Genomic DNA, 22,794 nt, shown 5'->3' on the forward strand with positions numbered 1-22,794 from the left:
GTATTCATCTGTCTATTAATAGATCTCATCTATAATCTACCTAAGAGAAGTGCAGAGGGAATTGTCGATGTTGATCCTAAATTGTAGTCTGAGATACTACTTAGACTCTGTAATTATTTCCAATCCTGAGAGTCATCTTTCAAGAGTCTGACAAGCACCACTGAAGAACCAGATAGCAGAATATGCCTTCCCTCTGGCTGTTCACCGGAGAGCGGACCCGCTCTGCCTGAACCCTAGTGGGGAGCTCCGATCGTTTCTATCTGTTCTTACTGCCCCTCAGCAGCCCACCAGGCCAGACTACTCAAATCTGTCTCCCACTAATACTTAGGGAACTGGCAGACTCCCACAGCCCACAGCGTAGTGTAGACTATTCTTCCCCCGGCTGCACAGCTCCAGGGTGCCTGAAGTTGTGTGTTGTAACCAGCATCTTTTCTCTTCCTGCATTCTCTAGGCCTCAGAAAGCAGGGGAGAAGAGAAAGGAAAATTACAATTAAGAGAAGCCACAAGCCTCCTCTCACTTGACTCATTCTGAGACAGGGAGTTAAGTTGTGGGTGAGGAAAGGAAGTTCAAGTACATTGATCCAGATGCGAAATCGGATCTGCTCTTCCGGTAGATTCGGCATTTTGACAGCACCCCAGCACTGCTTACAGTGAACGTATCGTGGTTCGTGACATAGCCAGCAGCGAGTAAGGTGTAGGTCAGTGTTTCCCAAAACAAGTGATACCATCTCCTGGGGGAATGGGGGACACTGAGTAATTATTTCCCTGAAAAGTGGACCGTGGGCCAAATACGTTTGGGAAACTGGTGTAGCTAAAAAGGATGATCTCATCCCCCACCATAGCGCCCCTCCCCTGCAACACACATGGACTCTAGCCAGGGACACGATGTTGTTTCTGCCCATGGCTTAGTACACAAGCACCCCGATCCAAAGGTCCCCAGGTAGGCAGTGAGTCGTTTTAGGAAATCCTCAGCAATGAAAATCCACAAGGGAAACCCGTTCCAAATACCAGAACGTTTTTTCCTGGAATGCACACTGATTACTTTGGAGTATGTAGGGTCATTGGAATTGAATCAAAACAAGGCTACCTGACAGAGATTACAGAGACTTTATTGCCATAGCCAGGCGAATGCACTTTTCTACATGATATGCCAATTAACCGGAAGGAAAAGGTGACTTCTAAGGTACTTGAAATGTTTGCTCTTGTCATCTTTTTTCAAGTGACCTTCTTCACAAAGTGAAGTTCCCACCCAGACTGACATCCACCTCACAGCACGTCAAGAACGAACGGGGTCTGGAGTCGTGAAGGGCAGACATAGCGACTTCCTTACACTCAGCGATCCGGGGAACTGACTCTCGGGCGTCACTCAGGAACACAGCACAGCCCTACCTGACCTGCAGACTGTAGTCAGTGTCATACTGTATCTCCAGCGTCTCCAGGTCACAGACACAGAACAAGTCCCATCGCCGGGGAGCCCTCAGCAATGCCTGAGGCCACTCCTGTCAGGCGCGTCTAGAGAGGGGGCCACAGGTGGAATCCACATGGGGAATGGGGCCAAGATGGGCGTGGAGAAAGTTGCAGGCTGACTCAGTTTGGGACGGACACCACAAACGTCTCTGTGTAGGCATCCAGAAGCTGTTAGAACATCTGTTGCAGCAGCAGGACATCTTCCCACGCAGCGCCAGGCTGCCATCTAGACAGGGAGGAGGAGAAATAGAGATGAGACAAAAATGGGCATATGGGTTCCCCACTGTGCACCTGCTATGGGGTGGGGGGACAGCACAGGCGATCAGCTAGCATCCTGGGAGCGGTCAAGACAGCCATCGCCATCCCTCTCCTTACACGGAGGTGCAGAGTTGGTCAGGCTGGGTTTCACCTGCTAAGTGCACACTGCCGAGGTTATGACAGATGCCCACCCACAACCCATGGGGCCCTCCTCAATCCCAGCTGTTCTTCAAGACTCCACCCCACCCTCCCTTCATTCCTCACACATGACGGTCACATACCATGCTGCTGCGAAGGACAGGGATGCCAGAATGATTACAGCAGCCACGGAGCCCAGTCCAACCCCCACCATCTGCTGCAGTGTGAGAGACGCATCTGCAGGACAAAAGGACATGCTCAGCTGAGCTGAAGCCACCAAGTCCTGGCACTCTCAGGAGACAGACAGCCAACTGTGCTTGCTCCCCTGGAACCCAAAGGTCCGTCCCAATTAATCAGCAATTCCAAGAATGTCTGGTGTGATTTCAGTCTCTGTGGTCTTGCTCTGTACATGAAGAACCTTGGGAAACCACAGTTTCAGGGTTTGGGCTTTTTCTATACTGTGGGCACACAGTGTGAGCCCACAGCAAAGTGACATGGGAAAGGAAGGCTTGAGCATGCCATACCACATACCATAGCACAAATACTTCATGCCGCAGCACACAGATGCCACGGACTGTGCTGGGTTTGTAGATCCTATCTTAAGTCAACTATACATTTTTTTTTTTTAGGAATCTTTTTTTCAGGAGCACGTGTCCCTTTTAGATTGAGAAAGAAGCCTTTCTGCCATGATTTGAAATTCTGCTCTGAAAAATAATAGATTACTCAGGTGGTCAAATATAGCAAACACATATTTCTGTTGAACTGGTCCCCTGCCGTTTGCCCCATACTTCAATAAGGGCGGTCCCAGGTGCTCTGCTGTGCCCAACATCCTCTGTTAATGGCTGTAAAGCCTCTCGGAAGGCGGACATTCTGCCAGGGAGCCTCATCCACCAACTTGGTCATAAAGTCTAAGACGCCCCACTAAGGTGTACACTTAGACCAGTCAGCCATCACGTTCTGGACTAGAAGAAAGATCTGGTTTGAATCTGCAAGCACTTATTTAGTACTGACGATGTCTGTGAGGTACTCTAAGCATCTCATAAATATTGTTATTTAGTCTCCTAGGCACTCCTTAGACTGGCTATAAAGAACCCCAGGTGGGGACTGGCTAAGCAATCCGCCCAAAGCCACCCAGCTAGTGAACGGCAGAGCCAGGGTTCAAAGCCCATCTGCCTCCTGAGGCAGCGTGTAAGCACAGAACCTTGTTTTTCGAGCTGAGTGCCACGAGGAACACTGCAGAGCAGTTCAAGCTGCCTAATTTTTTCATCCTCTCATCTGCACGGTCCAAATGGTGGCCACTCGCCAGATACGGCTATTTAAAAATTAAATGAATTAGAAATTCTTTTCCTCCGTGTTCTGGATTGAATGGCGTTCTCTCAAAGCGGGCGCTGCAAATGTACCCGAGGGCCTGTGGCGCGGTGGGGGGAGCACTTTTTGCTAACGGATCCCATCAGCCGGCTTGGCAGAGAGACGTGCCAACCTGCGTCCAGGAAGCTCACAGCCTTGGACGCCCCTACAGAGTTATTCTCATCCCACTTGGAATCGGGCTCTCCTCGCTATGGTAGGGAGGCAAGACAAGTGTCGGGGGTGTTTTCAGCCCGTGTCTGTTGAGAAATTAAAGAGCGGATGAAGGAAGCCAAGATGGGGAAAGATGAAGACGCCGCGTGAAGCCCACCAAGGAGCCAAAGGACAGACACTGACGAGAGACGAGGACCTTCCTGCCTCCAGAGCCAACCATGAAAGAAAGCCTTCCCCTCGAGTCGTGTCCTAAACTCGAACTGCTAACCTGCCGAACAGAGCCCTGGTGACACAATGCGTTAAGCTTTCCAACGGCTGAGCTCCGCAGGGGCGATTCCCCTCTGACCTGCTGGGCTGCTGGGCCTCAGACGGACTCAATGGCAGAGCGAACCTCTGCACCGTGGGGATACAGCTCTGCTCGGCAAAGCCACCGCGTGGTGGAGCGGTTGACACGGCAGCACGAACTATGGCAGAAAATCCCATCCACTAATTTCATGTGTGCGGCACAGTGGCTAGTGGCGATCCTTCGCAGCGCAGGCTGTGAACGTGCATGGCACTGCAGAGAGGTTTGCTGCTCAGTGCTGCTGCTCAGATCCCCACAACAAGCAGTCTGGTTCTACTGGAAACTGCACGGCAAGGCCAGCCACGGGGCGCAGTCTCGCTAGAGATGCACAATAACAAGGCCCGATGCTGTGAGAAACAAAAGCAAATGCATTGCCATCGATCAAGTCAATGACAAGTGAGAGCAACCCGACAGGACAGGTGTTTGCACACTGCGGTCAGAAGCCCCACAAGTAACCACCGTGACGCCAGGGCTCCCTGGATGGTCTAAGCTGCCAGGGCAAAATGGAAAGAGACTGCGCTTACATTAGAAATTAGTAACAGAAACAAAATTGGAGGAGTTATTCGTAATTGATACTAAGAGTACAAAAGTAGCATAAGGAACAATCATGGGAGGAGCGCTACCACACAGGCAGGGGGTAGGTGTGGGGAGTAGGGGCAATCAATGGCAATGATCGATATAAACCAACACCCCCCTCCCAGGGGTAAACACAGGAACATGGATGAAAGGAGATAGCAAAGGTGTAAGATATGAAAATAATAATAATTTATAATTTATCAAGGGGTCATGTGGATGAGAGGGTGGGGGAAGGAGGGGAAAAGAGAGGAGCTGATACCAAAGACTCAAGTAGAAAGAAAATGTTTTGAAAATGATGATGGCAACATATGTACAAATGTACTTGATACAATTGATACATGGATTGTTATAAGAGCTGTAGGAGCCCCCAATAAAAAATGACTTGTTTTTTAAAAATCAGCGTAGGAATGAATACATTTGAAGAAAATAAAAAGTGTGAAAATAGTCCCAAGTATATCAAATCATCCAAAGACTGAACAGTGAAGACAGATTGTCTTCATTTGCATCGCTACACCACCACTCCCAGTTTTGTGACATTTGACAAGTTATCAGACAGTCTGTGTGTAGTTTCCAAATTGAGGATTGATGACATGGAAAAAATAACAAATAAAATCCATCTAACAGAATTATTTGGGGGAAAGACAAGGCTTTCTACTCCAATCAAGAGTTACAGTCTCAGAAACCCACAGGGACAGTTCTCCTCTGTCTCTAGGGTCACTATGAGTCAGATTGACTCCATCAATGACCACGAGCCATTATCAAGGGTTCATGAGGGAGGGGGAGCAGGGAGGGAGGGAAAAATGAGGACCTGATGCCAGGGGCTTAGGTGGAGAACAAATGTTTTGAGAATGATGAGGGCAATGAATGTACAAATGTGCTTTACACAATTGATGTATGTATGGATTGTGATAAGAGTTGCATGAGACCCTAATATGATGATTAAATAAATAAGCACATTGCGTGTCTGGCAGGGGAGGCCGGGAAGAAGGGGGAGCTAATAACAGTGAGTGTAAGAAAGGAGAAAATGCTCTGAAATGGTTGTGATGACAACGGTACATTCTTTTTAATACGATTGAACTATTGAACTGTGTGATATGTGAACTATATGGCAATGAAATTGTTTTTTCTTTAAAGTAGTAAAAATTAGGAAGAAATTAAATTTTTAAATAGAAATGTGTTACTGTGTGTTAAATCGGTGCCTGGTGTAGAATAAGCAATAAACATGTACTAGCTATTACTCTTATTGTCTATTACTGCTTTAATCCTTGGACAAATGGTATATGATCCACAACTAGTGCTAAATAATTTAGAAGGAAGGAGTTGTGGTTTAGCTGGAAGGAGCCCTGGTGGCACTGCAGGATAAGCATTGCAAGGTTAGGGGTTCAAACCCACGAGCTGCTCCACAGGAGAAAGATGAGACTACCCGTTTTCGTAAAGATTTATAGCCTCATAAGCCCTCGAGGGAAGTTCGACCTGTCCCATAAAGTCTCTACGAGTCGGAGTTGACTCAATGGCAGTGGGTCTGGGCTTTTGACTTGGTGGCCAAATGGTGAAGTGCTTGACTGTTGACTAAAGATCCGATGCTTGAACTCACAAGCCACTCCATGGGAGAAAGACGGGGGCAGTGGGCATCTCTAAGGAGGATGTAGCCTTGGAAACCCTCTGAGCAGTTCTAACTGGGTCCTAAAGGGCTGCCTTGAGCCGGAATGGACTCCATAGCAGTGCGATACTCAGAATAAATGTCTGAGCTCATGCCCTAGCGCACATACCAGATACCAAAATAAGATCCAGATGAATAAAAGATGTACAGTGAACCTTAAGAGAATTTGAAGAGACTATGAGTAGCTAATAAGGTGGATAAGAATTTTCTCAGCATAATTATTAATGTAGAGACCTTAAAATAGGAAAGTAATAGATTTAATCACATTGAAAACCACAAGTTTTGGAGTACCAAATACTACTATTAATAAAAGACAAAAATGTTAACTGTGAATTGTAAAAATTAATAGGTAAGTGGTTAGCATAACAAGGATGCTACAAAGGAAGAAGGAAAAGGCAAAGATGTCAATAAGAAAATGTGCAAATTCTACGAAAAGGTAAATTGCCTACAAAGTGTGAATGCAACTGGTTGAGAAACAATAAAAAGCAATGACACATTGACATAACATTTATGCATATTAAGTAGACTTTTTTAACAAAAAGAAAATATAGCACTAGAGGTGGTGGGAGGAAGCTGGTCTTTCCTACACTGCTTGTTTTCCATTCACTCTAACCAGAATTCCTCCCAGATGTTGTCATCTATATCATAAAATATGAATATTGTATAGCTTTCATCATCTGTATTTTTACAGAGGAGCCCTGGTGGCATAGTGGTTGTGTGTTGGATTGCTATCACAAAGTCAACAGTTCAAAACCACCAACTGCACTGCAGAAGAACGACAGGGCTTTCTACTCCTGTAAGAGTTACAATCTCAGAAACACTCAGGGCAAGTACATCCTGTTCTATAGGGTCGCTATGAATCATCACTGACTTGTGGGCAATGAGTTTGTTTTGAGGTTTGGAGTATTTCTACAATTACTGATAGAAATGTGAACTAAACACAACTTTGGACAGAGATCTGTGTTATACATTATTTTTAATCTTTTTTTCAATCATTTTATTAGGGGTTCATACAACTCTTATCACAATCCATACATACATCAATTGTGTAAAGCACATTTGTACATTCATTGCCCTCATCATTCTCAAAACATTTGCTCTCCACCTAAGCCCCTAGCATCCACTCCTCATTTTTCCCCTCCCGGCTCCCACCTCCCTCATGAACGCTTGATAATTTATAAATTATTATTTTGTCATATCTTGCACTGTCCAATGTCTCCCTTCACCCACTTTTCTGTTGTCCATCCCCCAGGTACGAGGTTATATGTCACTGGTTCCCCCTTTCCACCCCACCCTCCCAGTATCGCCACTCTCATTACTGGTCCTAAAGGGATCATCCGCCCTGGATTCCCTGTGTTTCCAGTTCCTATCTGTACCAGTGTACATCCTCTGGTCTAGCCAGATTTGTAGGGTAGAATTGGGATTGTGAAAGGGGGGCGGGGAGCATTTAGGAACCAGAGGTAAGTTGTATGTTTTAATTAGCAAATTTTGTTTAGTCACACAGCTAATTCCTAGGCCAAATATAGTCCATACTTTCCCATATTGTCCACAGGGTGCTGTCAAATTCTTGCTGGAATCAAAATGTGTTATGTTTACCATGTTTCCCTAACCATAACGTGGCCCGAGGTCAGTAAAAAAGAATAGATTCACCTAATGTCCTCAGAGTTCCCAGGTTGACTGCTAAGAAATGCTGCCACTTCTGCCACACAGAGACAAATTCGCCTCTCGAAAGCCTTAACTTTAAGTTATCATCTTTATACTTTGCAAAATCTACCTCCTTGGTACAAAGTACCCTGATCTTTGCTCATTTCTTCTTTAAGATTTCTCCAACTTGACACAATTCTTCTCAGATTATTCCAGAACATAAAAAAGGAAGAATATTCCCTAAATAATTTGATAAACCTGATACCAAAGGCACAACGATATAATAAAAAAAAACTACAGAACAATATCCCTCACGATTGTAGATGCAAAAGTTCTCACCCAAAATGCCAGTCAATAGAACACAACAGGATATAAAAAAATAACCATCTCCATCACCATTAGGTAGAACTCAAACCAGGGATGCAAGAGTGGTTCAACATTATAAAATCAATTCACATAATTAACCACATACATAAAACAAAAGAATCACATGATCATCTCAATCAATGCAGAAAAGGCATTTGATTAGATCTAACACCCTTTCCTGATAAAATCTCTGATCAAAACAGGAATCAAGGGAAATTGCTCAACACAATTAGGGGTAGAAGTACAAAACCCAACAACCAGCAGCCAACTTCTTTGTTTTGAACATTTCATGGGAGAAAACTGTGCTATTTTTAATATCAAGAATGTCTGCATGCAGCATTGCTAAATACAAAAGCCATACAGGCGCAGAGATTTAACAATGAAGAACAAGTCAGGGCACATTATGGCCTCATAACTCACAGATCCTTTCCGGCTCCCATAGATCACTCGCACGTCCTCTCCTCCCTATCACTACAGGAGTCACACAAGTTTCGTTTCTTCGTTCATTATTGCGTTTCTCTAAGAGAAAGGACAGCACCATCAAGCCTATAAGAAGGTACGCGACCGCTCTGTCTGAGTAAAGCTCCACTGACAGCAGTTCCAGTGTGCAGATCCGGGCTATTGCTGCAAATCTGGAAAGCACACGATTGCTTCTGTGTTAAAATGTTATAAATGAATTTATAGTAGTCACATGTTGGTGTAGGGTGTACAAAATTGATAAAGGATGACACATTTGACAGGTTCGTACTTCTGGGAAATGGGTTAAAAACTTGAAATCTTTGGTTTTCCAGTTAATTGAACAACATGAATAGCACCATCCATAAAACAGCCGAACCATGTGAAACCATTACCCGCTCCAAAATATTTTCTGGATTCAAAAAATATATAACACACAATAAAAGTTGTCATTGAATCCCTTAAGTTATTTTTTAAAAAGCACCTTCTATGATCTAGTCCCATCTAGGCCCTAACCCATGTAGATGAACTTAAACATAACAAACATGCACTGCTATTGGCTTGGACTATGATGTGTGGAATCTTTGTTTCTTATTAGGTTTTTCAACTTGGAAAAATCATCCCTTACTGAAACCAAATATCCTAATCTATGAAATGGGATAGTGACACCTTTCTCATAGAATTGTTTGCGGATTCTTTGGGAAAATGTGTGCAGCAAGATGATGAAGAGCCAGAGTCTGAGGCTTGCTAGCAGTCCATGCTTGGTTGCCTATTCTTTCTTTGTCTTCTTAAAAATCTAGATCCATGCATATTATTGACTTGCACATAAAATTGACAATAATGTTTGGAAGATACTGTGAGTGCCTGCTGAGCAAAATTTGTGGACACTTTAGAAAGTGGGATTTCATCTCAGTTTGGGGAGGCTTTCTGGGTTTGGATATAACAAACAGGAGCAGTAAAAGGTCAAATCAAATAAAAATAACTTTGCAATTTAGCACTATTGTAAGTTCAGAGACAAGCCTGACACCACATACATTAATAATAATATACTACAAGGGAATATAAAGCCTCCACATATTTTCAGCACTGATCTCAAAGTCATAGCGGATTAGCTTAGAATCCCACAACTTTTTTTTTTAATCATTGTATCAGGGGCTTGTACAACAGAATGCCACAACTTTAAGGAAGAGAACCTATCTAGATTCACAAGTCAACTATGAGGTTAGTAAAAGAGAAAAATTGAAAGTACATGGGTTGGACATCTTAGAGTTTTTCCATATGTGGCAGTTATAAAATCTACTGTCAACTTGAGGAAGGGGTGGAGTCTAGCCTGTCAATCAGACCACAGCCTGATGACCTCATTTCGAGACATGACGAAGATAAATAGCTCACTGGAGGCCAGACACACTCTCCCTGCTTGGTGTTCCTGATGACAAGCCAAATGGAGCCACACTGATGGAGACCGAGCCCTGGAGCTGAAGGAGCCACGTGGAGACCGACACCAGTGCTAAGATGCTTTGTTTTCAGCTTTCCAGTCCAACCACCAGTAACCACACACGTGATCTGGATTGAATGGTTGATCGATTTCACATTGAAGAAGTTGGAAGAATTCCTCCTCGTTAGCTTTAAAGAGTGGTACATATATTTAAATAACTATCATACTAATTGGTCTTCCTTGTGGTTTATAGGTATTAATCCAACACCGACAGCATTATACTTCAAGATGGAGCTTGAAAAGTTCTTTTCGATGATAAATATGATGACACCCCTCTTCAATGTCACATTTCTGCCATAGTATACCATCTTATTTTCCATGCAAAATGGCGACTGTCAGTCCACTTCAGCTCACTAATGCCTCCGATATCCATTTTCTTGAGTTCCACTTCATTTTTGACGTTTTGCTTCAGTCACATTTCATACATTCCGGGTTCGGATTATTACTGAATGTCTGCAGCTGCTTCTGATGTTGCCATGCTCCGTCGACAAACAACACCCTGAAGGCCACGGCGTGCAAGCTGATTCCACTTTGAGGAGGTGGCATTTGCCTACGGTATTCTGTAGGACCTTTCAGTCCAATGGGCTCATTTTCCAGCAAGACATCATACCCGTCCCACTACTATTCACAGGGGGGTGGGTGGCTAATTTTTCAGAAGTGTTCCACCTGTTCTTACTCCATTCAGTTCTGGTCTGGAGGCCCCACTGGTCACCATGTGTGAGCCTTGTGGTATATGAAATACCAGTAACATAGCTTCCAGGATTACTGCAACATACAGGCCGCCACACTCAGACAAACTGACAGACAAGTGGTGCAATACAGAGCTGCAAAAATGATGTGGGGTGGCGTCCATCTCTTTTCCTTTCACAAGAGGGAAGAAGATCCACAGTCGACTTCAGTCTTGGTCTGATTTCAATGAGGTAACAGTCACATATGCCTCCACCCTCCAATCTCTTGTAACCAATTGCAACACCAACAATCCACCCAAAGGTACTCTCTGGTTGTCTGGGTTTGGCCACACAGTACCCACAGAGCAAACTCAAGATGACAGGGTCTGTTAGGGAAATAAGTTACCATCCAAGATCAGGAACATTTGGGCTATGGTTCTTAGGACAGGACAGCTCCCAGGCACCCCTAAGCCCTTGGCCTAGTAGCCTGCTCAGGATCGTGTTACAATGACTTTGGCACTCAGCCTCTCAGCCCAGTGGCCTGTGCACTGCTGAGCAGGCGCAGCTCTGCCAATTAAGCACCCACGCTGCCAGTGCGCCTCAGGCTGCCGGTGCTCAGCTCTCACTCCATGGACTGGCAAAGGAAGAGCTGCCCTCCAGTACGTGCCCAGAGGCAAGCTTTTCTGTCAGAGGCTCCCAGCGCCAAGGCACTCCGCTCTTCCTTTGGGGACTAGCATGCGCACCCTCCCTCCGTCTTGTACTACTGGGTCTACTGCCTCCACTACTACTTCTTCTCTGCCATCGCTTAGTGTCTCTGGGAAGACAGCTTTCTGTCTCCTGGGTCAAGAAGGTTTTCGCACAGGGATTTCAGGGACCCAAGGATGTGTTCTACTCATGGGTCTTCTTTCTTGATGAAAGTGAGATTCGCCCTTTGTCCACTCTGAGACAACTCATGTTAAGCTTAGTGGGATAGCAAGACTGACCAATTCCCATGTTAGGGTTTCATATTTCGGCCTATTTTCAGAAGTGGTCAACATGTTCCTACTCCAGTCTTAGTTTGGAGGCTTCACTTATTTGCACGGTCCACCCCCTGCCAAGAGTGCCATCTACTCTATTTACATTATTAACAAGCTATCCAATCCCCTGAGTGGGAAACAAATACTTCACATTTGCATAATTCTACCTGTCACTTGGTGGGAATTACAGACCATACCCGGAAGATTCATATAAAGTAATTCACTAACTTTAGGGGTTCAATTATGGAAACTTCCTAGACAGGTCTAAATAGCTTGCTGGATTGAATTACTGCATTTGAAAGCTCAGAACCATGGTCTTGGGGGCGCATCTAAGACAACTGGAATAACATCGTTTATAAAGATAATATTCTACATTCTAGTTTGATATGAAATATCTGGGGTCTTAAAAGCTGTGAGCAACCACCTAAGATACATACAACCATTGGTCTTGTCCCACCTAGAGCAAAGGAGAAGAAACTAACGACTGAAGGAAACAGTCCACAGGGAACAGTAGTCGTCTCTAGTAGGCAAGGAGAAGACCTGGAGGCCTGCTTACCACCAACAACCATTCTGATGACCAGGAATGCAGCAGAAGATTCCAGCGAGTGGGATAAATAGGTAACGGAGAGAGAGTAGGGGAAACCCTGAGTTGTCAGTCACCAGAGGTCACTTTTCAGCCAAATAATAAACTGGGCTACAAAATAGTGCCACGGGTGAAGAGTGTGTGTCATAGAACAATCAACCACAGGAGACCAAACAGACAACATTTGCTCAAAGCAAAGATAAGGCAGCAAGGAGTGGCAGGAGAGTGGGAAGACAGAAATTGGGAAGTCAAGGTGGACATGGAGAGAATGCTGACTCATTGTGGGGCTAGTGACCAAAGTCATGGAGCTATTTGTATATGAGGTGTTGTCTGGGACAGTCATTTGCTTTGCAAACGTTCACCTACAACACAATAAAATGCTTTAAAAAAAAAGATGAAGAAAAAGAAGACGATTTTTCAATGGTCACTTTGGGTTGTGTATTTGCAGTGTATTTGCAAATTGTATGAACCTGCTTCAATGTGCTTTATCCGACTTAGGCATTCTCTCTCCCCTGGCTTTCCTATACCCTTGCACAAAGCAACAGGACAAAGCAGAGTAGGAATCCAACCTCCTCGGTAGGGTAAGCTATCATCCATCGTAAGTCCTGGGTTCAGCTAGCCCTTGCTCCAGACATAAGTATTTTAAAAATCAACTATCTTCTGCACAGTTAAAAGGACATTATAGCACAATTTGAGTGTTTTCCCAAGACATGATTCCTGCTGGTCTTGCTGGTAGAACAGTTCCTGGAATGAATATATATATATATACACACACACACACACACACACACACACACACAGGTATTATTATATATATACACTGCTATTATTATATATATATATATGGTACTCTAAGATATATGTATCCTCAATTTTATATATATAGTATGCAGTTTATTTTGTATATGCACACTGTGTCAAGCTAATCAACAAAACTCATGGTGTAGCCACACAGATCTCTTTAGGAATTTTCTCATTAATTCAACAGTAGACAGTGAATTTACTATGGACCAATTTCAATTGTATTTTTCAGAGCTTTCTTGACCTCTGGTTAGCCTCCTTTCCACAGCCTCATGCCAAGGAATCATGTTTGTTTTTCTTGTGAATCATTTGTTTTCTTTCAGACACTCAACTGAGTGAATCACGGGCTATCACCCGGATGATCACAGTTATTCATTCTTGGAGAAAGGAAAGCCATTAGGAGGAACCATTTTCTTCATGGTACCCCTGAAATATGAAAGGAGTGCTTGTGGGGATGATGAGGTCTCTCTGGACCCTAATAGATCACAGATACTGAAGAAGCTGGAAAGGCCCCCTTCCTATAAAAAGAAAACCTCGTGGCAATTTGAAGACTTGCTGTGGGTGTGGGTATTGCTTCATAAATTCACAGGAGCATGACCATTTCCTGAAAGTAGTGTCCTGTTCTCCACAGAGCACAAATCATGAACCCTCTGTCCACTATTCGGTATGTTATGTTATCTTATTTGCTGTTCTAGGGCCTTCTCGCTTGAATTCCTTGCAGAGCAGAAGGAGTTCAAAGTAGAATATTTTGTCATGTCTTACACTGTCCGATGTCTCCCTTCACCCACTTTTCTGTTGTCCATCCCCCAGGGAGGAGGTTATACATAGATTCTTGTAATTGGTTCCCCCTTTCTACCCCACATTCTCTCCACCCTCCAGGTATCGCCACTCTCACCACTGGTCCTGAAGGAGTCATCTGTCCAGGATTCCCTGTGTTTCCAGTTGCTCTCTGTACCAGTGTACATCCTCTGGTCTAGCCAAATTTGTAAAGTAGAATTGGGATCATGGTAGTGGGAGGAGGAAGCATTTAAGAACTAGAGAAAAGTTATATGTTTCGGGGGGGTAGAATTTTTAACAAGCGGATTCATAAGCAAGTTATCTACCACAGCCCAGGTGGAAGTCATACCACGAGCAAAGATATCAAAGAGGGCCAATAGGGGCCATCTCCATAGAAGAACAGGTTTGTCAGCTTGAATGAATTAGAATGAGAGATTGAATTAGATTATTAGAAGCATACTTTGGTGACAAACTGGGGGCTTGTAAGCCAGGCTAAAAGGGAGTGAAGAACTACTAGCGAAAATACCAACACTAGTCCTGTGGTTTAGAAAGACGTCATGGTGGCATGTTGGCTGGAGTGAAGAGGGGAAACTTGAACCTGATGAGGAAGGAGGCTTGGCCAGCCACCCATGTCACGTGCTCAGACACAGAGCACAGAACTGACAACCAGAGAGCCATGCCCAAGGGGCAAACTGTGGGCCGAAGGAAAAGGAGACGCAGTCACCTACGACTCAGCGGCTTCAGGCCCGTGCCTGGTTCATTGCCCTGGATTGCAGTATATCATCTTCTTCAAGATTGCAAATGACCTTGTTCTGTGACCCAGTAAATCACAGGCTCGCATACTTTGCAGCTGGAAAGGGATCTCAGAGCACCTGGAAAGAGGGCATTGAGAACCAGCCAAGCTAAAGTTCATCGTAAACACACACTCCGTGTTAGGAGCAGGATTCAGGCAAGGAAGCTCAGGCCTCAGACTTTCCCATTCACCCAGCGGCTGGTTCTCCTTATTGGGCAGGCAGCTCTTTCAGAGGGGATCTGAAAAAGGCACATGGCGTAACTGGAGCGAAGGTAAGACTGGGACTGACATGGAGCGATTTCAGGACTAATCTGAATCCTAATCCTGCGAATTACCTTCTGAGATGGCAATCTCCAGAGCTTGAAAAGGTGGCCGTGTGCCAGCAACGTCAAATGCGGGCTTCCATCGGCTCCGGAGCCTTGTCTGCAGAGCGTCAGCGGAAGGCTGGGGTTTCTATCATCCTTCCGCGCTTTCCAGTGGCTTGGATTCAACGCCGGCAACAATTTCTTTCCAGATAGCTTCTTCATTTCAGTGGGGAATAGGACACAATCCAGAGTCACTTCGGTGTTTCCAAAGCAAAATCCTTCCGGGTCGATTTCATAAGGGTACGATGACCGCAGCTGTTTTCATGGTCCACAAACCGATTCTACTCAGCCTGAGAGCTTTCCAATCACCCGAAACAATTACTAAGTGGGTGGATTCTCGAAGCGGTGGTTTCTGCGTCCGCCCAGGTTTGCTCGTCTCCATTCTTCAGATGAAGCACCGTTTGTCCATGTGGGAACCCCCTGCGAGTTTGATCACATGAGCCGGCAGAAAATGTTCTGATTGTTGGACAATACAGTTGTTTATCACTAAACTTCTGCAGGAAAGGAAGCTCAGCCCATCTGAACTCAGCGTGGCAACCAGTAATGCAGGATAACTCACGGTCAGCTAATGTGCCTTTCCCAGGTAAAAAGCCATGTCTAGTTTCCCTTGTGGATGTGGATGTGGGCAGGTAAACAGATTAGGGATTAAGGGACTGTCTCCACCAGATACCTAGGCTAAACAAAAATCAGCTGGCCCTGCCACAATAAAGGGGGGGAGGGGTGGAAAGAAATCAGGCACGCTAATTAGACACCTTGGCAAAAATCCAAATTAGGCACAGGCAGACCCAGGCCACTTAGGCCCAGGTGGAAGCCAACCTGGGCACACCCACCTTAGGTGCCAGCAATATGACATCACACAGGTGCGCCTAAACTCAGCCAATAAGGTCAACCAGTACCCTCAACCACACTCTCCGCCACCCCCAAGTGGAGATGGGCGGGGATAAAGAAGACTAGACTGAAGGCAAGCCACCCCCTCCTGCTCAGGTGCTCTCTTGCCAGCCAGGAGATAGGAATCTCTCCTACCTGCCCTCTCTGGCCCGCACTCTCTTGGGATTTCCTGCTCTTGGTTCCATATGCTGGGTTTTATTCATTTATTTATTAAAAGATCATTTTATCGGGGTGCTCTTATAGCTCTTACAACAAGCCATACATCAATTATACCAAGCATATTTGTACATACGTTGCCATCATTATTTTCTAGACATTTACTTTCTATTGAGCCCTTGGTATCAACTCCTCAGCTCCTCTTCCCCCCCGACCCTTGTGACCTCTTGATAAATTACAAATTATTATTACTTTCAAATCTTACACTGACTACTGTTTCCCTTCCCCCATGGTTTCTGTTGTTCATCCCCCTGGAGAGGGGTGGTGGTGGTGGTGGTGGTGGTGGTGGAGGTGGCGGTGGTGGCGGTGGCGGCGGCGTGTGTGTGTGTGTGTGTGTGTGTGTGGGGGGGGGGTTATGTGTCAATCATCGCATTTGGTTCCCCCTTCCTCCCTTCTCCCCACCTTCCCCCTACCTTTCTAGTATTGCTACTCCCATTCCTGCTCCAGGATTCCATCTGTCGTGAGCACTTATCTGTACCTGTGCACATGCTCCAGTCTAGCCCACAGTGAAAGGCAGGGCTGGGGTCATGACAGTGCAGGGTGGGGAAGCCTCAAGGAGCCAGAGGAATATTGTGTGTTTCATCGGAGCCATACTGCGCTCTGATTGACTCATCCCTTCCCTGTGACCTCTCTGTGTGCAGATGTCCCGTTGTCGACAGATGGGCTTTGGGTGCTGAGCTCCTGTTTGGGGCTCTTTCCACGTGGTTTCGCTTGCCCCCACTAAAGTGGCCGTCTTCAGTAAGGAATTCTTGCACGGTCCCTGCCCTCTTTCCAGAGAGAGCGTGCACTTTCTGAGGCTGTCATGCCTGAAACGTCAATTTCCCTCATAAAAGTCACTTGAATTACAAAAGTGCTTCTGTCGTGTGAGAAAGTTCTTTCAGCATTGAGCAGCAAGAACCGAGGTCAACCACCCCAGACACCTAACCGTGTGAACAGAGATTTTTGAAAAGATGGGCAATGCAACTGAAGGAAAACCAGAAAAATTGGAGAAATAAAATTTCCCAGGTCCTTCCCCAGCATCTCCTGCTTCAGGACCTCTCCTGCCAGTCACTGATCCCTCATGGGAAGGCACCCCTCCCGGGACCTCTCCGGGAAACAAAGTGGCAGTACCCTCAGTACTCCCACAGGAGAGGACAGGGTGTAAGGGGTAAACTGATTCTGGAGGCTAAGGACAGACTACTTTAGCCTGTGGCTAGGACTCACCACTTGCAAGAGAAAGATCTAGAGCAGTGGTTCTCAACCTTCCTAATGACTCCACCGTTTCATACAGTTCATGTGGTGGTGACCCCCCAACCATAAAATTATTTTCATTGCTACTTAATCACTGTCATTTTGCTACTGTTATGAGTGGGGTGACCCCTGTGAAAGGGTCGTTTGACCCACAAAGGGGTCGTGACCCACAGGTTGAGAACCACTGGTCTAGACTCAAAGATCCTAACTTGACAAGACTTCGGGCACTTATTACAAATTGATGGAATTTCTGGGCATCAAATCCACTGGCTGGCTTCTTATTTGTTTTTTTAGGGATGTACTGCCAGGGAAATCCCAAGCCTGGCGAACAAAGCCCTGTGATTGCTCAACCCTACAGGCAATGTATCCGTCTGGCTGGCTCTGCCAATATCAAAGAGATCGTTGAAGCTGCTCAGTCCTCCCACGAGATCCTCCCCCGTCACATTTCTTAGGCATAGCTTTGGGAGATTGTGGAAATGGGATAGTCTCCCAACAGGCCACTGCCATCGAGTCGATACTGACTCATAGTGACCCCCCCACGGGGGTTTCTGAGACTGTCACTGGTGACAGGTGTAGAAAGCCCAGTCTTTGGCCCTCAGAGACCCTGCGGATCACAGCCCAATGCAGAACCGCTGCACACCCAGGACTGCTCCCCAACAGGTAGCCAAACGGACCGGCCAAGCGATCCCCCAGGCTGCCGTTCAGCTAGATGTTTGCTTTCTCTGTGAAGCAAGATGTAGTCAGCACATGGTTAGGAGCCTGTGACCACAGCATAGTGCTTCTTCTTGTCCATCTGTCTGAAGGAGATCATTGATTGGGGTCACCCTGTTTTGTCTTTCATATTCCATATTGTGGTTTGGGAAGGGTTAAACTTGCTGTTTAGTCATAGGTTGCTAACCAGATCGTGAGAAGCACATCTGGATCTGATCAAGAGGCATATGCCCCCTATCAGACAATGGGTCTCAAAAGATCCAAAACAAGCAACTATATCAATGCAAAAGAAGGGGGTTGGAGTGGAGACCCAAAGCCCATCTGTAGACAATTGGATATCCCCCCACAGGAGTGGTATAAGGAAGGGATGATTCAACCAAGGTGCAGTAGAGCACTGATGAATTACACATCATTCCTCTAGTTCCTGAATACTTACTCTTCCCCGCTACCATGACCTGGTTCTACCTTACAGATCTGGCTAGACTGGAGAACACACATTGGTACAGATAAGAACTCTCGACACAGGGAATTCAGGAATGATACACCACTCAGGAACAGATTTGGGAGTAGCAATGTCATGGGGTAAAGGGATGGTCGAGGAGGGGGAAGGGTGAGAAAAGGGGAACCCATCACAAAATTGGATGTACAGCCCCTCCCTACCTCCCTGCGAAGGGGACAGATAACAGAAATGTGGGACAGTGTAAGATATGAAACAACAATAACAATATATCATTGATCAAGGATACCGGTAGGGGTAGAGGAAAGGGAAAAAAAGAGGAGCTATATCAAGGGCTCACGCAGAAAATGTCTTGGAATGATGTTGGCAACATATGTACAAACATGCTTGATACAACTGATGTCTGGATGGTTATAAGAGCTGTAAGAGCCCCCAATAAAAGGAGCATACCACCGCTGGCAATCTGAGTCTTGAAGCTCGATACGACAGCCACACCGTGGAAACATCGTTCGCTAGGGTTTAATGTTTTCTTGTACCTGGGATAATTACATATCTTAATGAGGAATGCCTTTGTTAAAATTATATATGGATGTGTGTACACATGCTGGGTGGCCAAGCAGTGGAAGAGACTGGATTCTGTGGGCTTGTTTGGTTTTCTGTGGCTCCTTCACTGATGGGGAACTTGCCCCCTGTCACTGCAGCCCTACGAGGACTGTCAACCACATTGCTCTACCCTCGACCTCCGTACAAGTTCACACAAGACCCAAAGTATCTGATCGTAGTGTCCCGTCCCTCTTCCCAGTGATTTACCCAACAGTGGCTGTTTAACTAGGACGTGACAGTTCTCCCCATACGTTGAAAAGCTTTTCTGTCCCACTTATTATGGGTCCCTTTGTGTCCCTCATCCACGCTATGGGCATTACGTCCTATCGCGGTAACTATAATCCATTTGGGAATGAGGTTTTCTTGTTAATGTTCATGAGACAGGATTAATGATCTAGTTTGATTATCTGGTGGGCAGATCTACCCTGTCCGATAGGGTCGCTAGGAGTTGAAGTCGACTTGGAACGGCTCAATGGCAGTGAATTTGGCTTGGGTTTTTTTCATTTGATTATGTAATTGGGTTGGTTGAAAATGGGCGTAAGGTGTCTCTTGAGTCAATCAACGGTGATAGAAAAGAGATGAAACAAGCCATGGGAAGGCAGAGACGGGCGAAGAGAGGCGTGAGCTAGGGGAAAACTGCCCAGGAGAAGCAGCCCACAAAGGAAAGGCCCTTCCTCCAGAGCTGACTTCTCCTTCAAGCCTTCTCCTCGAACTAGGGCCTGGCTGCTTACATTTCGCCTCTGTCCACGAGAGCCACCCTTTAGGGATTTCTGTCATAGAAGCACTAGATGACCAAAAGGACACTGAGTTGCTAAGTTGAGACAGCTGGTGTCCATCTCGCCCCACCACAGGGCCACCACGGGAAAAACAGTGAGGTAGGTTCGGATGAGAACTGTACAATAGAGACAACAGACGGATGGAAAGATGGGGCCCCACTCAGGATGGGGAGTCTCTGTTTCCAGGTCCCTGGACTCCGGGGGTAGAGCTCTTCTTCTGATTCCATAACCTCTACCCCCACCTCAACCATCCCTTCCTTTCCAGTTACTCTGCAGAAACTAGTTTGAGTTCAGTTTCTGTCGCCGGCGATCATTTAAAAAGAGATCTTAACAGAAACTCAATGTTGCAGATGGACAGGGGAGAAAGGACAGCATTGTTCAGCAGAAAACAGTTTTACCTTTCACCTGGGCCCAAACCGCACAGGAATATCTTCTCATCTATAAAGGGAAATACCAACACATGTAAGTAGGTGTCCATTTGCACTTTTTCCTCTCTTACTTTAATCTAGACAATCCTTAAGGCCCAGATTAGTACATTCCCGCTAACATCTTAGGATTCATATACAGACAGTGGGGACAGAACAGCTACTCTAAGGTTCATTTCCTACAGCTTTCCACTCTCTCAGGAGTGTGTGTTCACAATAGGAATGGCAATGCATTCCATTTGCTCTGTGAGCTCAGAATAACGACTTCCTGGAGAATGATGCTGAAAAGTACTCTGAAGTCATGTGCAGGTTCCGCAAAAAGTCATGCCGTACATTACACGCAAGACCCTGAGACATCCTCACCCATCTCCATGTCAGTCACACTACCAAGGTCCATGGTAGACGGGACCCATACATTCATCCTATTCTGATTCATAGCAATCCTATAAGAAGTGCCCCAGACTTGACACAGTGGATGGATGGGTGGGTGGATGGATGGATGGATGATGATAATAAGAGCCCCAAATAAAATTATTTTTAAACTGTTCATAGAGTTTCCAAAGCTGTGATTTTTTATGGAAGCAGAGAGCCGTATCTTTCTCCCCTGAGGAAGCTGGTTGATTGGAAAGACTGACATTTCACTTGACAACCAACGACTTAACAGTTGAGCCACCAGGGTTCCAGATGCTTAATTTTAGAGGAGAAGATTTTAAAAAATCATCAGTCACGGATTTGGGAAGATTAAGTTAGGGGTTGTCTGACGGATGAGTTTGTGAGGAAGATTATTTCAGAGGTATTTAAATAGGAAAGGGGGACTAAACTAGAGCAGCAGCCAGGCCCTTGGAAGAGAAATTTGTAAGTGATTACAAAGGAAAATTCCATGGGTCTGGATGTGGGAGAGGGGCTCCGCTGGGGAAATGGGTAGGACAGTGATTCCCACTAGAAATCAAATCGTCATTGCAAAGTGTGGTTCCAAAGGTGAAAGGGCAGCTCCACCACAGCGAGCAGCTACCTGTGTGCAAACCTAACTCATTGATGGCCCTGCCCAACTGAGTAGCTCCTGCAGCGCCGACTTCTTTGAAAGCCAATCGATGAATAGCAGGCAGGCTGAGCCCAAGGCCTGAGGATAAGCAGTGAGCAGAAATCTATGGGATTAGCTATCTGTCTTCTTTATTTCTTTTGTTTGTTTTTTCTAAGTAGAAAACATACCGAATCATCATCTGTCACCTGAATCAACAGCCTTTCATGATCAGTGTCCTAAGAGATATGAGGTGAGAGAGGGGATAACTCTTCTAGCGACTTCGTGACTCATAATCGCCCACCTGTGCTAGCCTTCTCCCTCACTCCAACTTTGGCATACAATTTTTATAGGATCCATTTTTCTCCATTGGAAAAGTCTAGAACAATGAACCACTACTGATTGTAATGTGACCATAACACTAATGTACGGAGATAAACCCATGGGATAAGAAATTGCGATTCATCGATGAAGTCCAAGTATAAGTTCTTCCAAACCCTTGTATTCGGCTTCATTCTGCTGGGCACAGGGCCGCTATGGGTCAGAACTGACTCAATGGCACCTAACAACAACACACCCCAAAGAACAAGCATGTGTTCTGCTCAGCTACCTGATGAGGTGATATTCCTAATAAAAGTTATCTATCAACTAGACTCATTCTCCTAATCCCTAGCATCATTCCTTCTAAGAACAAAGCCTTCATCTGGAACAGCATCTCTCTGAGCCGTCTCAGTCAGACTTAGAGCGCCCTGCCAGTGCAGGTCTTTGGTGAAAAACTCCAAGTCAGAATCTCCAGGAAAATCCAGCAAGAAGGCCTTCACTAAGTTGTGAAAACCTTTCGAATAAGTTCAAACATATCATGGGGCTTAACTTTCCTTTTCTGAGTTCTTGTATGATAGTCATAAAATATTACCTGACCTCTTTTGCTATCTAGGCACAGGCTTGAAAGTTACCACTGGTTTTATATCATGCATGACGGTGGCACACCAGACTGGCGCCCACAGTAACTCAGGTTCAAATATGTGATGCGCCCAATCCTCAAGATGACTACATACCTGTTGCTTAAATGTGCCAATCAAGAAATGTTTATATGTACAAAAATACTATTTTTCTAGTTTCCATCACCAACCCATCTGAACGTAGGGTTCTTCTAAGGCACAGCGATCCTTCCAAAAGATCCTGACTCCCTGGATGACTCGTCCGTCTAGCACTTACCGTTCTCCTTGTCCATTCCTCCTCATCTAATGAAAATCCAGGTTGGTGGCTCATGAAAGAACTACCGCTGGGGAAGAGCAGAGATTCTAAAGTCAGGGCTAAGGGGAAGGTGGCCTGCGCTGTGATCGCGACGTAATCCAAGCAGAAAGGGCTTAGCCGGAACCTCCCACCTGCTTCCCATTGCAGGAGACTGCAGCCTGCCAGGGGTAGTGGGAAGACTGCAGCCTGACAGGGGCAGTGGGAAGACTGTAACCTGACAGGGGTAGTCGGAAGACTGTAACCTGACAGGGGTAGTGGGAAGACTGCAGCCTGCCAGGGGTAGTGGGAAGAC

The 22,794-nt window shown here is 45.7% G+C and overlaps 1 protein-coding gene across 1 annotated transcript in view; it reads right to left on the bottom strand.

Moving 5' to 3' along the window:
• Positions 1-1,112: 1,112 nt before the first annotated feature.
• The window catches only part of SUSD1 (sushi domain containing 1), a 145,976-nt gene continuing 124,294 nt past the window's right edge, over positions 1,113-22,794 (bottom strand). Inside the window, exons 15-17 of the mRNA XM_075559026.1 lie at positions 20,204-20,243; positions 2,007-2,100; positions 1,113-1,693 (exon numbers count right to left, since the gene is read on the bottom strand). Coding sequence (XP_075415141.1) covers position 1,693; positions 2,007-2,100; positions 20,204-20,243 — 135 coding nt within the window. The 3' untranslated portion in view covers positions 1,113-1,692. The remainder of the gene's footprint in view (positions 1,694-2,006; positions 2,101-20,203; positions 20,244-22,794) is intronic.

Source organism: Tenrec ecaudatus, chromosome 10, assembly GCF_050624435.1.
Source record: "Tenrec ecaudatus isolate mTenEca1 chromosome 10, mTenEca1.hap1, whole genome shotgun sequence".
Taxonomy (NCBI): domain Eukaryota; kingdom Metazoa; phylum Chordata; class Mammalia; order Afrosoricida; family Tenrecidae; genus Tenrec; species Tenrec ecaudatus.